General features: G+C 38.7%; 1 protein-coding gene across 2 annotated transcripts in view; it reads right to left on the bottom strand.

Moving 5' to 3' along the window:
• The window catches only part of PPP3CA (protein phosphatase 3 catalytic subunit alpha), a 218,321-nt gene that overhangs the window by 62,128 nt on the left and 139,288 nt on the right, over positions 1-16,905 (bottom strand). For both annotated transcript variants that reach the window (XM_020805420.3, XM_020805421.3), the window contains exons 4-6: positions 9,146-9,257; positions 5,978-6,123; positions 4,497-4,636 (exon numbers count right to left, since the gene is read on the bottom strand). In XM_020805420.3, coding sequence (XP_020661079.1) covers positions 4,497-4,636; positions 5,978-6,123; positions 9,146-9,257 — 398 coding nt within the window. The remainder of the gene's footprint in view (positions 1-4,496; positions 4,637-5,977; positions 6,124-9,145; positions 9,258-16,905) is intronic.

Genomic DNA, 16,905 nt, shown 5'->3' on the forward strand with positions numbered 1-16,905 from the left:
CTTATCTTTAATCAACACCTCGTTCCTTGTAATTTTGAATCTACAGTATTAGCTTATTAGGGTCCTTCTGTCTGAGGCTGCCAAACCCAAGCTTACCCCCTCTTCCACATGATAGCTTCACAAATATTTGACTATCACTTCTCAGTCATCTTTTCTCCAGACAAAACATAGCTAACAGGTTCAACACTTCTTTATAGCATTTAGTTCCCAGACTCTTCAACATTTTGGTTCCGTTGATGCTCAGAAATGGACAGTGTTTCAGGTGAGGTCAGATTAAGGCTGAACAGAGTGGTACGATACCTTCCCTTGATCTATCCACTACACTTTTTGGATCTAAGCTACAATTGCATTCACTGTTTGTTTGTTTTTTAGCTCTGTGTCATACCATTGACTTATATTTCACCTTTGGTCTAATAAAATACCAGATCCCTTTCACTTATCCTACTGCCATACCTTCAATATTCATAATGTATTTGTGTATTTGATTTTTCCCCCTTACCTAAATGTAGAATTTCACATTTTTCCTTGTCAAAACTGATTTTGTTTGTTTTGGCCTACTTCTCTAATCTATTAAGAACATTTTGCATCCTATTTTTGTCTTCTGCAGTACTGGCTACCCTTCATAGTTTGGCGTCATCTGCAAATTTGATGACAAATACTGCCATACTTTTATCTCAGCTGTTTATAGAGATATTGAACAATACTAACCCAGAACAGAACCCTGTGGCACGCCACTAGTTAGTTGTCTCCAGGATAAAGTGGCTGAAACTCTTTGGCTATGGCCCATCAATCAGCTACATATCTACCTAACTGTACATGCTGTATTTTAACAGTGTGGGCACAAGCATATCGCTAGGGCCCTCTGTCACAAAAGTCTTGCTGAAATCAAGATACCCTACTTCTGCAGCCTGTCCCATATATACTAAGCTTTCAGCTATTTTTTAAAAAAAGAGATAAGATTAGGCTGCTATAATTTGTTTTGATAAACCATGTTGGTTCTTAATTGTCAGGCATTGTGCTCTTTTCTAAGTTCTCACAGAACAGCTGTTTAAATGTTTGTTCTATAACCTTTTCTGGTATTGACATCAAAGTAAACTGCACAGATTTTCTTTTTTTCACTTTTTATGGAGGTCACTTGTTCTCTGAGAATTCTTCAATAATATAGACAGAGGTTTTGAGAATGGCTTATAGTACCCATGGATGTAGTTTGTCTGGCTTTGGAGATCTGAATTCATTTGAAGTAGCTAATTGTTTCCGTACCACTTCTTCACCCATCTTGGGCTGCAGCCCACAACTGATGCTTTTTTCCACACACAACTATTTCCTTTTGGGAGAAGGCAGAAGCAAGCAGCTTTTGAGTAACACTGTCTTATCTCTGCCACTCAGTAGCATTTCTCTAACTTTTAAATGCAGAACACCTACATCTCCCTTATTCTTCCTCTTGCTTTGAACACAGCTGCATACTACTCCCCCATCTTTATTATTTTTAACCTCTCCTGCAAGCTAGAGCTCATTCTGAGCTTTAGCCCCACTCAGCAACTCCCAAAAACACTGACTGCTCATCTTTGGAAATTTTCCCCCTTTCCATTTTCTATACATACCCCTTTTTAAATCTCAGATCAGATAGAAGATTGTTACATGCCAACTGTCTCTTTAATACTTCCTATTTCTAGTAGGAACTGTTTATAAGTTAAATAAATATAATTGAGAACAGGGATTTTTAGTGCACAATATACAATGTTTTTATCTATAGTCATGTGTATAGCCAACTCTAACCTCAGCACAACATCCTGAAAAATCTCTCTGCATTTCATGAACTGTTGTGTCCTATTGGTATCATCTACAAACAAGCTGATTGCTCTACCTATTAATCATATGTCTATGTAATCATGTTATTTACTCTTTCCCTCATTACACTCAGTTTTCTACCCCATACTAGGTATACAAACCTGTGAGGCAATTATTATGCTCCATATGTAAGTGGACTGTAATTTATTAAAGCTCACAGTGAGATACTAGACTGCATAATACTTTTGTTTTTGTTTTGTTTTGTTTTTGCAATAAATTACCATTAAGAAGTTCCTTTCGATCATGATCTCCCATCTCTTTGACTATTTCCAGCCATAGTCATCCAATTTCTTCCTTAAGCATAATGAACTGATATCCCTTTTCTTAAAAGTGAGAGGGCATCCCATATTACCATCGGTTTTTCCTTTTCTGTGTATACAAAGTCCTAAGAGGATGTGAGTACTTCACCTCAAGTATTTTGATCTTGCTAACCAGTTCTTCCATGCTGTTAAAGATCACATTCAGGATGGCTGATTGTCTTCCCTTTCTTTCTATTTTTTCAAACATGAAATTATCAGCAAGGCAGTGAGGAACTTTTGGACCTCGCAGTCTTGGTGGAGTTGGATTTCCTATAAATATCTGGGAGACTGAAGCTTCTCATTACAATTATACCTCTCATCTCTAAATGTTTGGTAATCCAATCTAGAAAGGCATTACTCAAGTCGTAAGTTGTGGCTCGGAAGAGCTGTAGCAAACCCCCAAAATGATGACACTGTTGTTTCCCCTTCTTCCATTTTTTGCCCAAAAGCTTCCTGTACACATCCATTACACATAATGCTCCCCATTATCCCTTTATGTTTAGTCTTTTCCTCCTGAGCAAGTTGTACCCTTCAGTTTCTACCTTTCAGCCCTGAATCTCATACCACCACTTCTCAGTGACATCCCACAAATCATACTTCTCTTCCTGTGTCAAATGTTCAAGATCATCTTTGTTTTCCATCCTCTGTGCATTGGTTTAGAGACTTTGGAATTGCATGTCATTTCCTCCAGCTGCTTTCTTACAGTCATACACTGGCAAGTTCCTCTACAAACCATCCTAGTTTCTGGAACATTATTGTCAGTTTTCTACTCAGTACTTCTCTTCTTCGTGGTTTCCCCATCAAGTTGCCACAGTAACAGTCCATGCAAAATGTCCATTTGCTCTCCATGTTCTGTTCACAAGCTCACAAGGGTGGTGAGTACAACTGTAGACCTTTCTCCAAGCCAGACAGTAACTCACTCTCAACATTCATGTCCTTCTCAGCAGTAACTCTTTCCCCTAGCACTGTGTGCTTTGTTTGACTATAGCCATGTGCGCTGCTGAAAGAGGTAGAAACACTCACATGGACTACTGAACAACTCGCAACAATTCCACGCAAAATGCTTGTTTCTTCACCACCTGTTCTGTGCATGCAGCTACATACCTGGGAACTGCTATTGTTACTTGATGGAGCATCTCTCCCTAAGACTGTCCACACAGGATAGCCAGGTTTTGAGTGTGTGAGTGGCCACCCCTAGAAAGGCCTGGAAAAACTATTACCAGGAACCAGGACTTCTTGATGGTGGCTGCAACACTAGGGAATATGTTACTTGCAGATATACATGAGGTTCCCTCCCTTCTGGCCTTTGGGGAATGGGGAAAAACTACTGTATATTGTTTGAAGAGGCCTTCAGAAACATCTGACCCCTCTGACATGCTTGTGGATCCATGAATTGGATACTGACTTTGATCAGCCATTGCCTCTAGGTTTGTTTTATATTTTGGGTTATTACTGTTTTGGTCTGGATCTTATTATTCATGTTTTTGTGGGACAGGGGTGGCTAATTCTGTTCTTAACTGCTGTTAAAACAACCAGAGTAGTGCTTAGGCACTAGCTGGGTGGGGTATAAATGTAATGATTAAAATAAATAATAATAAGTATCAGTTGGTACATTTCCTTAGAGATAATTTTAATAAGTTTCACATGCACATATGGTTTTATGATGTAGGTTATGAAGCTACCTTCCACAGTAATTTGCCACCCTAGAAATATTAAATAACTTTCAAAAATTACCCCCCCTCGGCCCAAGGACGTAGGGCCCAGCTAGGCCTGCAAAACTATATATTAGTGCCAATTTCCTATATTGTAAAGATTGAGGAGGTCTGAAACTCAGTTCAGGAAGCCTGAGAACAGATTATTTTTCCTCTGTCATTTTCTTTCCCTAAAAGTGATTAGTCCTGGCCTAGTCATATTCCAGTGGAGAAGAATCGATTTCAAAGGCAGAAACAGGTGCGGGCTGCAAAATAAAGAATTCCTTCTTTCTCCTACTGAATTTTAAATCTTCATCCTCCCACTCTTCCCTGATTTATAGGAAACATGATGGTAGAATCTATGTTTGGGTTCATGTACTGTTACATCTACCTGGCTCATTACCTCCACAATTGAATTTTAACACAGGAATCAATATAAATATGCCACACAAAACAGAACCTTTCAAGACATAAATGTAACCACATAATGTAAGAAATCTTGATTTTCAGATTGAGATTTAGCATTTTAAAGAAACCAAAGTCAGTACACTTAAAATACATCTTTATGATGATTTACCAAGCAATGTATGAGAGATCTCCCAAACCCTTCAAGCTAAACTGCACAGGATGTAGTATCACATGAAAAAAACACCCATACCTGTAGAAGTATGAGCACCCCCTGACTGTGTTGTGAGTGAAATGATCCTGAGTCTTCTCATTTCCAAAGTCCTCTAGGGGATCTGACCACAGGATGTCACACATAGGTCCATATGCAGGGGGTTCCTTGAATCGATCTAACTGAGAAAAAGAGAAAACAAAGGGAAAGGCTAAGGGCTAGAGGTCAGATCAGATGTCCTCACACTGGCACTGGGCTACAATGGTGCAATTGCACAAACAGTTTTAATTATCCAGCCTTCGCGAATACATTATCCATACTTCCCTTGCAACAGATCAGACTTAGAGCCATAAATGATACAATGGTCTAATACTGTATGTTGGCTTCAGGCTGATGTGAATAATGATTCCATGCAATGGAAGCTTAGAATGGAGCAGTAGTCCCAATCACATCAACCAAAATGAAAATTGGATACTACTGGAATGCATATAAAATACCAAACATTAAATTCATGGTGTGGAATAAGGATAGAACACTGCCATTAAATGCTAATATTAACAGACTGGGTTTCACAGCACCCTGTGAAATACATCTCTCTATAAGTATATATGTGTGTCAAGCTGGAACACACACTTTGCCTAGTTCACACATTTGGTAAAGTGGATTTGAATCCACAGAAGCGTAAGACACAGCAACAGAGTCAAATTTGTCTTAAATTAGTACAAATTTATGACAACAAGCAACATAACCAGAAAAATATTGCGTAATTGTTCTACTTTACAAAAAATATTCAGAAATTACGTTGAGCCTGGCCAAACAAAGGGAAGAAGTCATACTACCAAATAATAATAATAATAATAAAAAGAAGATAGGGAGAAGCAACAAAAACTTCAGTATTATGCTTTAACATTAGAAATGTAAATGCAGCAGTATTTTATGCTGTTGCTGTAAGATGAAAACTCATCCAACATCTATGCACAACCACTGTTGTGAATTGACCATACACTGGAGGGCTAGTGCTGTTGTGCCCACTTGGGTTGCTCATGGTGTATCAGAGATCTACCAAACCCTTCAAGCTAACCCGCACAGGCTGCATCACACAAAAAAGCACCCATACCTGTAGACGTAGGAACACCCCCAGACTGTATTATGGTAGCTATGTGGAGCCCCACTACAAATACAACTATTATGGAAACTCTTCATGTGAGACTGACTGCATGTGAAGTGGATCTCAGTTAAAATACTTTGGTATAAATTAATTCCAAATAATGTAACCGTTTTAATTTTTTAGAAAGAAAAATATTAATCATGCACTCATCCCAATTCTGTCAGCTCCACATTAAGCAAGTTCATTACTGCTGTTTTTAGGATAACCATAGAGGAATTCTACCAATTTTATAACAATAAAAAAAAAGTGTCCTGCATAATCACATAGGAAAGATGGGGACAAAAAAATGGGAAGGGAAATCAAAGGGAGAAAGGTTTAATGAATGGTATTTAGATCTGTGCTATCCAGAACTTACTTTTCTGATGTCATCTAAAGTGTTGATCTCTGGAGACAGGCCACCATGCACACACAGGAATTGTTGGTTCATCAGAGCAGCCAAGGGAAGGCAGTCAAAGGCATCCATGCAGGCATCATACACACGTTCTGAATACTTTATTTTACCTTTTGGATATTAAGATGGTGTCAGACAAAAAGTACCAAGTATGGGGAAAATACTGCATTTTAGAGGAGTTCAGCCTTACAATTCTGAGGGCCTAAACCTGTCAGAGACCTACACTGGCCACTTTAGGGCAGATAAAATTAGATGTTTTCTACACATCCTTTGACCAGCAAATAATTTATGGACTTTTGTCTCAGGTTGCCTTTCACTGCAGGACACACACAAAATGCACAAGGAGAAACAGTAATGCTAGAAAGAATGTTGCTATGTCTGCATACAAACACTCCTTTTTTTTTCTACCAATAGAGTAAGAGTGTCCAGCACACTTTCAACTGAATACGGCTCAGTAAGTTCTGATCTATAAAATGCCTGAGCTTTGGGCTTCCGAGCAAATGCCTGCCTGGCAGTTAAATTAGTCACTGAAGCCCCATCTCTGAGTGCCCTTGCTTATTAGCCATTGGAGTGAAAGGTTGTGGGTTTTTTGTTTTTGGTTTTGTTTCACCTTGACTGCTAAAATTCTCAATGAGAGCCATCTGGCACTTTCCTTCAGTCAGACAAAGTTTGTCCCATCTCTTTAGTTTTTACAAGTTTTTTTTGTGGTGGCTTAATTTAATTTATTCCAGTTTGTGTCATTAGGCAAAAGCTTTTGTTTTATACAATGGTCTATTCTCTGCTGTTCTTTTTTCCTGATGGTTTCAAGTTTACAAATTTTGTTATGCCAACCTGAAAAACTTGGACAATACAGTCGTGCCCTGCTTTACGATTACCCCGTTTGACGACGATGTTTTTGTGATCGCTTTTGTGATCGCAAAACGATGGTTTGAATGGAGTTTTCCCGCTTTGCGATGATTGGTTCCCTGTTTCGGGAAACGATTTTCACTTTACGACAATCAAAAACAGCTGATCGTTGGGTTTCAAAATGGCCACCGGGTGTACAAAATGGCTCCCTGCTGTATTTAGGAGCCATTTTTTGCTTTACAGGCACCCGAAAATGGCTGCCCCTATGGAGGATCTTCGCTGGACAGTGAGTTTTCAGTCCGTTGGAACGCACTGAATAGTTTTCAATGCATTTCAATGGGCTTTTAAATTTCGTTTTACGATGTTTTCACTCTACAGCGATTTCGCTGGAATGAATTAACGTCGTTAAGTGAGGCACCACTGTATATAAACACAAAGCTGATAAATAAAAGGATATTAAATCCATTTCAGGGATGTGGTTGCGCTGCAGATTAAACCGCAGAAGCCTCTGTGCTGCAAGGTTGGAAGATGAGCAGTTGTAAGATCGAATCCACATGACGGAGTGAGCTCCCATCGTTTGTCCCAGCTCCTGCCAACCTAGGCGTTCGAAAGTATTTAAAAATGTGAGTAGATAAATAGGCACCACCTCGGTGGGAAGGTAACGGCGTTCCGTGTCTAATCGCGCTGGCCACGTGAGCATGGAAACTGTCTTTGGACAAATGCTGGCTCTTTGGCTTGGAAACGGGGATGAGCACCGCGCCCTAGAATCGGACACAACTGGACTAAATGCCAAGGGCAACCTTTACCTTTAATCCATTTTAAAATAATGAAAATATATTTCATGGGTGATAATCTTACATACATATTAAAACATGCACTGGCCAGATCAGGTATCTGGCTGCAGAGCCGGAGGTTGGGAGTTTAGTTCCCTACTCTGCATCCCAGAAAAGCCAGTCTGTGTGGTCTGGGGCTAGCTGCACAGTCCCAGGATGTTCCCAGAAGAAGGGAATGGTGAACCATTTCTTCCTTACCCCAGAAGCTCTGAAAGGAGTCATCATAAGTTGAAATTGACTTGATGGCTTATTATTATTATTATTATTATTATTATTATTATTATTATTATTATTATTATTATTATTATTATTATTATTATTATTATTACAAACTTATAAAATGCTAATATTTGGTTAATGTAGTTCTTCCTCAAAAATGAGGAGGGGATTTCCATGCAACTAGCGAAGCAAAAGTGTGATCCACCAACAAGAAAAGAAGTGAGACAACAAAATCAAGAGAGGATTATGGCAGCAGGACTGAGAATGAGTATGGGAATCAATGGTGAATGGGACGCATTTGTCCCCACCAGTGGAGATTCCACGGGGCAATTATATCCAAGGGGAGCAAGTTCTTCTGCCCTTCCTACCAATTCATTCCTACACTTACAGCCTCTTTATTTTTCTCAATACTTGCTAAGGAAGGGGGTCTCAGAAACACTTACCCATGCCAAAGACTCCTCCAAATAGGATATTTTGTTCTGCTAGCTTCCTCTGAATCTTATTGCCTGGACATGCCTCCTGTTTATCAGAGCCATTTATTTGCCCACAACTCACAGCCTTCCAGAGAACATCGGAGCTCTCAAAGAAGATATAAGCACTATCCAGTCCAGAATAAGTTCACTCTACAAAAATATAATGAGTTTGGAAGAAATGCAAAAGACAAGAAGTCCACATTGTGGCTTTGACTCCAGAATACAGAGTTCAGGAAAGGTAAACTCTTCCAAGCACAAAACATTTACAAAAGGATCAGCTTTCAAACTTACACAAATGAAAAATTTGTTTTCATACTGCAGTGGTACTGTGAATATAATTTCACTTAATAATAGAAATTTAATAAAAATTGCTTTAGGTTTGTCTAATTCCTACATGAACCTTTAGTCCATTCATATCCAACTCTAGGGCGCGGTCTCCAAGCTGTAGAGCCAGCGTTTGTCCATAGGCAGTTTCCATGGTCACGTGGCCAGTGAAACTAGACACAGAACGCCGTTACCTTCCCACCGTGGTGGTACCTATTTATCTACTCGCATTTACATGCTTTTGAACTGCTAGGTTGGCAGGAGCTGGGACAAGGGACGGAAACTCACTCCATTCAATCTTACGACTGCTGTTCTTCCAACCTTGCAGCACAGAGGCTTCTGTGGTTTAACCCGCAGTGCCATCACGTCTCCATTTGAACTTTTACACACATCCAAAAGGAATATAAGTGATATAAATGATTTTGACTCATACTTACATTCTTGTTTAAATGTGAAATACTCTGTTAAATGTCTACATTCATGATTCCCACGCAGTAAAAACAGTGTTTTTGGATAAAGAATTTTCAAGGCCCACAAATACAGCACACACTGCAAAGAAGAAAAGGTAGAAAGGTGGTCAAGAATAAATATTTAATTCTTTTTTACAAAAGAATCTGTATATGAAATCTTTTCTAATTCAACTTGTTAATCATTCAAAGGCTCATTCAGACTGCTAGATGTTTACATTCATTTTGTTTCATACACTTTTCTGCTAGCTTAGTTTAGCAAGTTATGTTTTTTAGTATTATTTCCCAATTATAGAGAAGCAAGATTTAGTCTCCATAAAATTTTGTTCCCACGTCTAGCCCTGGATCCCCACAGATTTTGCAGTATCATTGCCAGATAAAAGAATACATCTGTATGTGAGGGACAAGAAGCACTAGCTATATAACAATTAAAATATCTTAACAAAACAGAGAACGCTAATTGTGCTTTATGAAAACTAATTCGTTTATGAAGCTATGTGAGGAAAGTAAACAGCTGTTGTACTACATTAAACCCTTAAGAGAGCTATTGGAGGCTGGTTCAATTCCACCATCACATTAAACCATGGTTTCAGCTAGCCATGATTAAAAGCCAAAAAATGCAATTTGACTTTTGAGATGGACAGCCAACAAACAATGCTTCAAAGCTACTTGTCTGCTTTTACTTCCCACCTAAGTTTCACAATTCCCACCTTGGTGATGTGGCAGCTGACCTAACAACAGTTCTAACTGTAGTCTGCTAATGGTTGTGCACATCACAGGACAGACATGTCTTAGAAAACAGCTTTGAACTGTGATTTGATATCCAACAAAAATCTATGGTTTGTAAACAGGGATCAGATTTGACATAAAACTAAACCACTGTTAAGATCACAATCCAGGTTTCAACACTATATCCAAACACATTCACTGTCCTCAATTTGAGACATCACAGATCTTCACATGTGAGCTAGATATAGGAAATTTTAAGTACTTGCTAAGAGATGAGAACTCTTCTACACCCATCAGAGCAATTTGTCGCATAACTTCTTTGCTCAAGAAAACAAAACACAATAATGTTTTTCTTCATCCTAAAATTTACTAGTTACATGGAATGTGATGAGGCTGCACCTACTCCCTACTGTCTTTCATGGCCCCAAGTTGCTCTCTCTCTCTCTCTCTCTGGCACCTCACAACCTGACAATTGATCCCTTTGATCTTCCTGCCTATATAGGTCTATAATGAGAATTTCAGATGCTTTTCAAACAATCTCTTTTTGTTTCATCTCATTGATGTTGGAAAGGATCAAACAGTTTTGTCCATGCCTGTTAAAAGACTTAAGGCCATTTTCTTAACTTCTCTCTGTATATGTGTGTGTTTGGGGATGTAGCCCTCATATTGTCTCTGTTAATATGACAAAATTAAACAAAGCTGAAGCAGCCAAAGGGGCACATCTGAAGTACAGGAAGAACAGGGAGAAGTGGAACTCTTGAAGTTGTTCCTTTTTAATCATCCCTACAGCAACTCTTCTTACCAAGTCACCTCGTCTTTAAACAGTTAAAAAAAATGAGGACAAAAGTTTCCCAGAGGCTTTATCTCCTCCATGAGATACTTGAACAAAAGCTACAATGTTAACCTACAGCATTACTTCTAGTATTTTACAAAATGAAAAATGTTTGGACACTTCCATAGGTAACAGAAACATGCAGAAATGTAATCTTTGATAAATAATTTTGGAGTTATAAAAATGTTAGTATGGAGAAGATTTGAATTCTGAGGAAAAAAACCCTTCTAACTTGTGAGATGGAGTGTGGGAGCTTAATTTCAGCAACATTTGTTACAAGGCAAAATCATGACAATCTCTACAAGGCTGGTCATTACTACAGACAAGAAACAGGAGCAGACACAAGGATATTCTGAAGATCCACTTTGAACATGGCAGAGAGCGACAGAATTAAACCTAGCAGTGATCCAGCTGCAAAGAGCAATCATGCAGTCCTTGAGCGAGATTGTCCCAGAGAAAGAAAACGTCTGGTGCTTGTTCAAGACCACTAAGAAGGAGCTGCCAAAGTACCCTGCCGAAGCCAAGGAAAACAAATCCTACTTAGACAATAAGAACCTCTGTTCAAGTCAAGTTACGGCCAGTTCAATTCAATTGCCTGGCAGTGAGGCTGACAATGGAGTGTTTTACGAACACTGAAGACTTTCATGATCAACACTCTAAATATGAGCCAAGTTCTGATCAAGACAGACACCTGTGAAAATGCAAGCAAACCTCCATGTTTTGGCACCATGTGTAACCATTACACAAGAGACTGAGTCTATAGGGGCTGCACGGAAATGCTTCAGGAAGGAAACTCCAGTAGGGAAACTAGACAGACTGACTAATGAGGAGTTTGTGATCATGGCCCATCTTGTGAATGGAAGACTGAGCAGAATGGAGTATCTAAGGAGAGGTTCTTATTGTGTGCTCCACAGCAGAACATCGACATGCATGGCAATATTTTAATGCAGGTCCTATTTGTTTATTTAAAGTGTGCTGCTTACATATCACCCATAGCTCTTAAAGCACTCTCTGGGTGGTTCACAAAGTAATTATGTAGGCTACACATTGCTCTCCCTCCCCCATGAGCTGGATACTCACTTTACCAACTTTGGAAGGATGGGTCAGCTTTGAGCTAGCTACGTAAACCCATGGGGATCAAACTGATTCAAGTCTTGGTTGCAATAATGCAATTTACCCACTGTGTCACAAGGCTCCTTTATTTTTTGATAAAGTGAAAGGATGAGATATTCAGAGTTTTCCTTCCCCTCTCTATTATTTATACTGAACCGAATGCAACAAATCCAGTTTCCTAATTTGCAATGCAGTGTGCTTAAAAGCAAGCATCCAGATCTCTCTTGTGCAGCTTTAGCTGCTTTACTAACTGCCAGCAGCAGTTTATAACAGAATTCTTCAGCTATCATTGCTATAGTCAAGTTTCTTTCCTTTGCTTTGTTTGAATGTAAAACTGTAATTGTTGTTTGCGTAGAGCAGTGATTCTCAAGTTTGGGCACCCAGATGTTCCTGGACTACAACTCCCAGAAATCCTGGCCAGCACAGCTAGCAGAGAAGTCTTCTGGGAGTGTTAGTCCAAGAACTTTTGAGGACCCACAGTTGGGAACCACTGGCATAGAGCCTTATAACATGCTCAGATGGCCACAAGTCGCAATAATTTGACAGCACTGGCTTGTTGAAACTTTAACACATCTGAGCAGGGTTACACAACATAAAAGAGATGATACTGACCCTCTAAATTACTTCCTCCTTTATAATATTCGGCTTGGCCTTCCTCATCTTGGCACAAAGTGTTGGACCACAACACAGCATCCTAATGCATCTTCTCACATGGGATAAAAAGAATGGGCATCACAGTCCAACATACCCAGCTAGCACTGGTATGTAAAAGGCATCTTGAGCTCAACTTACATATCTGTTAATGCATCACACTACATATTTCCCTACCCCAACTCTGTAATCACTGGTTGCTACTGGTGGCCCTGGAAAATGTACAGCCTAATGACATTAGGGTAAGAGATTAAGCTGAACTACATGTTCTGAAGTGAGTGGGGGAACTTGACATTTTTTTATTGGCAGTCTCTGTTCTTTATAACATGTAGTTCTGTCCTTTGCTTTGTTCAAATTTTATTCTCTATTAACCTCATTGCTTCTTGTGCCTATTCACTGTGCTTTCTCATTAATGTGTTGAATCATTTCCTTAACATTCTTCAGTGGGTGTTTTCAGTTCTTGTGGTTAGAAACTAAAACAGTGAAAGGACTTCCATCTGGCTGCCTTTCTGTTTGTGGGGCTTTCTGTGTGTGTTTGGGGGTGGGAAGGTCACTGACTAATTGAGTGATCTCAGGCAAGATTCCACTCTTCCTTGTATCTCAGTTTATCTGACAAATTACAAACCATAATATCGATTTACCAAACAAATAAGCCATTAGTTAAAGTACTGTATTTTGTGCTCTTTAAAATAAAGGCTAATGGAAAATGGAATTTTGCCCCATGATAAAATCTTCACATGGTCTCAGGCACTATGATATGACTTCAGCAATTGCTATGGAGTTCTTAAATGCAAAATTTTAGAACTCTGACATCACTAAGATTTATACTTATTTTTTATTCTCAGAGAAAATCAACAACTGATAGTACGGAGGTGTCAATTATTTCCCCAGTATCCAGAAAGCATAATTCCTTCAATCCCTTCTTTTCATATTGTGTAAAAGAGTTTTAAGTTTTTTTAAAAAAATTATTTGAAAAAAGTAAACACGCAAAACAATGTAAACTGCAGTGTCACAAGCAGTCAGGAATAATGATGTTAAGCAAAATCATCCCTTTCCACTGAAGATGTAACTAGTCTTATAACAAGGAAGTGGATCAAGTTCTGGGAAATTAAAATATGCCTTTTAAAAAGTAGATTTAGTTAATCAGGCAGCCAAACAGTGTGCTGTCTGCACTTACAGACTGAATGAACAGGAACTACCGTAAATTTCTCTGAATTCATCTTTGAGTTACATCTCTTAGTCATCTTAATTTATTTGATAGCTTATCCATGAGGGCTAACTGTTAATCCTTCTAAGCCAGGAGGTGCTATCAAGACCACTTAATTTCTATTTATGAGTGATTTCTAATCTCAATGCTTTGAGCCAGAGAGCTATTCATTCTCCATGTAGTAGTCCTTCATTTTCACCAGCAAATAGTCAGAAGTACTTAAAAAAACCCTCCTCATTTCTAATAAGCACTGTTTTATACAAGGTCTAATTCCCAAAACTGGCTACTTTGAGACACTGTCATGTGAACTGTTATATAAAACCTTTAGATCAGTTCATACAGACTTCCTATGGTGTTCCGTGCATGTGCCATGTGGCATGGAGACCATTCTTATGCATCTTCTAATTCAGTTCTTCAAAAAATGTCTACTTTATGAATGTAGAATACAGTATTGTGCTTCTGTGCTCACAATTCAAAAGGCCAAGAAATGGTCTAATATTGCTGCAAAATATCATCCTTGCATTGCCAGCAGGAAAAGGATGATCCTGCAGAAAAATCATTTGGATCCATGAGGATCCGTGCATCAACTCCATGTTTTTGCACCCTGCAAAGCCATGTGCTGAAGGACCCATGATTTATGTGGTTAAGTCTGTAGGTACAAATAGGATCTATGACCTGACCGTGGTTTAGGGAAGATAACAGCTAAAATCATATAGATCCTTAAAACTTATGAGTAAAGTGGGTAAACCTACTTATAAATAAACTGGGAAAACTTATGAATAAACTGAGTAAAATGTGCTTTGAGATCATTCAAAGCCACAAAGGGGGGGGGAAAGTAATTTCACATCTTAAATTATTGGGCTACTGTATAATACAGTATTATCTATTTTTTAAAATAGCTTTTAAAATATTTCCCCAGGCTAAGAATGTGTGCCCAGGATGGTGTTAAATACTTTCCTTCACACAAGGCCATGGCAGGATTAAAAGTCACAGACACTTGCCCTGTGGACTGATTCGAGACACATTCTAGAGTGCTATGCAATGCAAACAGTTCCTTTGGAATTCTCAGAAGTAATTTTTTTTAAAGGAGTGATTTCCGAAGATTTCTATCTTTATAAGGACTAATTAAAAACTCTGAATTAGAGCCATGAATGGCCCAATTTCTATGGATGAAAATAAAAGAGGTTAAAATGGAGGTCCCCCCCCCAGGTAAGCAAATTCTCTCTTATCTACACTTTCATCTTTTTTCAATTAGCTGTAACTAAAAGTAACTTGCTTTTGCACAGGGGTAAAACAGCACAGTATTACTCTGTTAAAAAAGGTAACCTGAAAACCTTTTGCACAAATGTCCCTGAATTTAGCACAGAGCATGAGCAGACTTTCTGCTACATTTTGAACAAATTTGGTGCTGATCTGAAGTCCAATGTCATAGTTACAATTTTTTGTTTGTGGAATCCCTATTTTTTTTTCATTTGGCTTGTAGAATGCATTTTGCTTTTAAAGTGCAAATCATATGCCTACACTACTGTGTAGCCATAATTCTAGATCTCCCTGCCCGCTTAATTTGGATGGAACACTGTCATATAAAATTATACACACAAAGTTCTGATATCACAGTCCTTCAAGGTAGAAATTGCTCCGTGGTGTCTTTGACACATCAAAGGATCTCCTTTGTTTAGGCAATTGCTGGAATTCTGCTGTCTACCTGTCTAGAGAGCACAGCACAGACTAAAAATAACACCCAATGGACACTGCTGCCATGCACCTTTTCTCTGCTTTAGGACTTTGGCTAGCATCCTTGGCTGAGTGTAGAGTGTGAGTCTTTCTACAAAGAATGTATCAACAATTTCTAAGATATTATGAGATCCAAGCTATTTCCTGGTAGGCAGATTCATGAACTGTATGATTATTTATTTATTTTGTCATCTGTGTTTTGAGAAAGTTTGTAGGAATTGTGGTGAAAGAGCTTTCTTTCCTGCTAGAGAAAGCGGTATTCATTTGGGAAGTATGCAGTTTTCTGTCTCTTTTGTAGTATGATGATAGGTCTACGGTGAACGCAGCAACAGCAGAAAGATCTTGCATGTGGAAACCAGTTGGTCAGTGCAAAATCTGCTGCTGAAAACTTTTCACATTTTTTTTATTTTGCTATGTCCAATGGCCTAGATTCAACTGCCAAATTTTTGCCAAATCCAAATTTTTCCCATTGATATATTAATTTTTTTCTGTGAATCTTTCAAACAGGGAACAATAAATACATTAATTTCTGTGCCTTCCTTCAATAACCACATTGAAAGAATATTGAAATTGCTTGTTCACTCCTGTTCCAGCTATACAAGTACTGTATTTATGTTGCACTTTCAAGAGCAGTTTCACAAAGCGGTTATTTTCTGTCTCTCCCCCCCCCCCCCAATTTCCAAGACAATATCTGACCAGCACTTCACCCTGGAGCATATCTAGGGACAAACCAAACAGCATTTCAAGCTCTGCAGTTCCTGTTTCTTTTTATTACATTGGTTCTAAGTGGAAGCCAAGAATTTATCTTTGATTTCAGGATGGTGCTTGTATTTACACAAACTTCAAATTGCTGGTGGTGGTTCTTGGCAAAGCAAAAGCCCTTTCTAAACTGATTTTTGTTTGGAGGTTAGCCTGGAAATTTCTGAACATCAGACACTTTCGCAAGATTTCCAGTAGACAGCATTGATGGCAGGAAACTGCATGAAAATTCCCTCCCTCTCAGGCGGCATTTCAGGCCTCAGGGTTTTGGAGGAGTAAGAAAAAAGCTTAGCTATGCCAACGTATAGGCTTGAAAAATGCTTTGGGTTTGGCTTCCATCCTAGCCCCTTCCAACCCTATGAAATATTACTCAAAATATTTGTCCATTCTTTCATCCTATGTAGTAGTATTAGAAGAGGTGGCTGTTTTAGTCTGTGCTGGTCTATCAGGTAAACCTAAAAGAAAACTAAAAAATAAAGAAGACAAAAGTGTTGTGTCACCTTAAAGACTAACTGCTAAGTTTTAAGGTGAGCTTTCATGGATAAGTCCACTTCCTCAGACATAAGAAACTCTGAGGAAGTAGACATGCCAACGAAAACTCACATTAAAATTTAGCAGTTAGTCTTTTCAGGTGCCATAACGTTTCTGTCTTCTTTATTTTTTCTTTTTCTTTCAGATTTCCCTGAGATATATCTGATGTATTGT

The sequence above is a fragment of the Pogona vitticeps genome, chromosome 5, assembly GCF_051106095.1.
Source record: "Pogona vitticeps strain Pit_001003342236 chromosome 5, PviZW2.1, whole genome shotgun sequence".
Taxonomy (NCBI): Eukaryota; Metazoa; Chordata; class Lepidosauria; order Squamata; family Agamidae; genus Pogona; species Pogona vitticeps.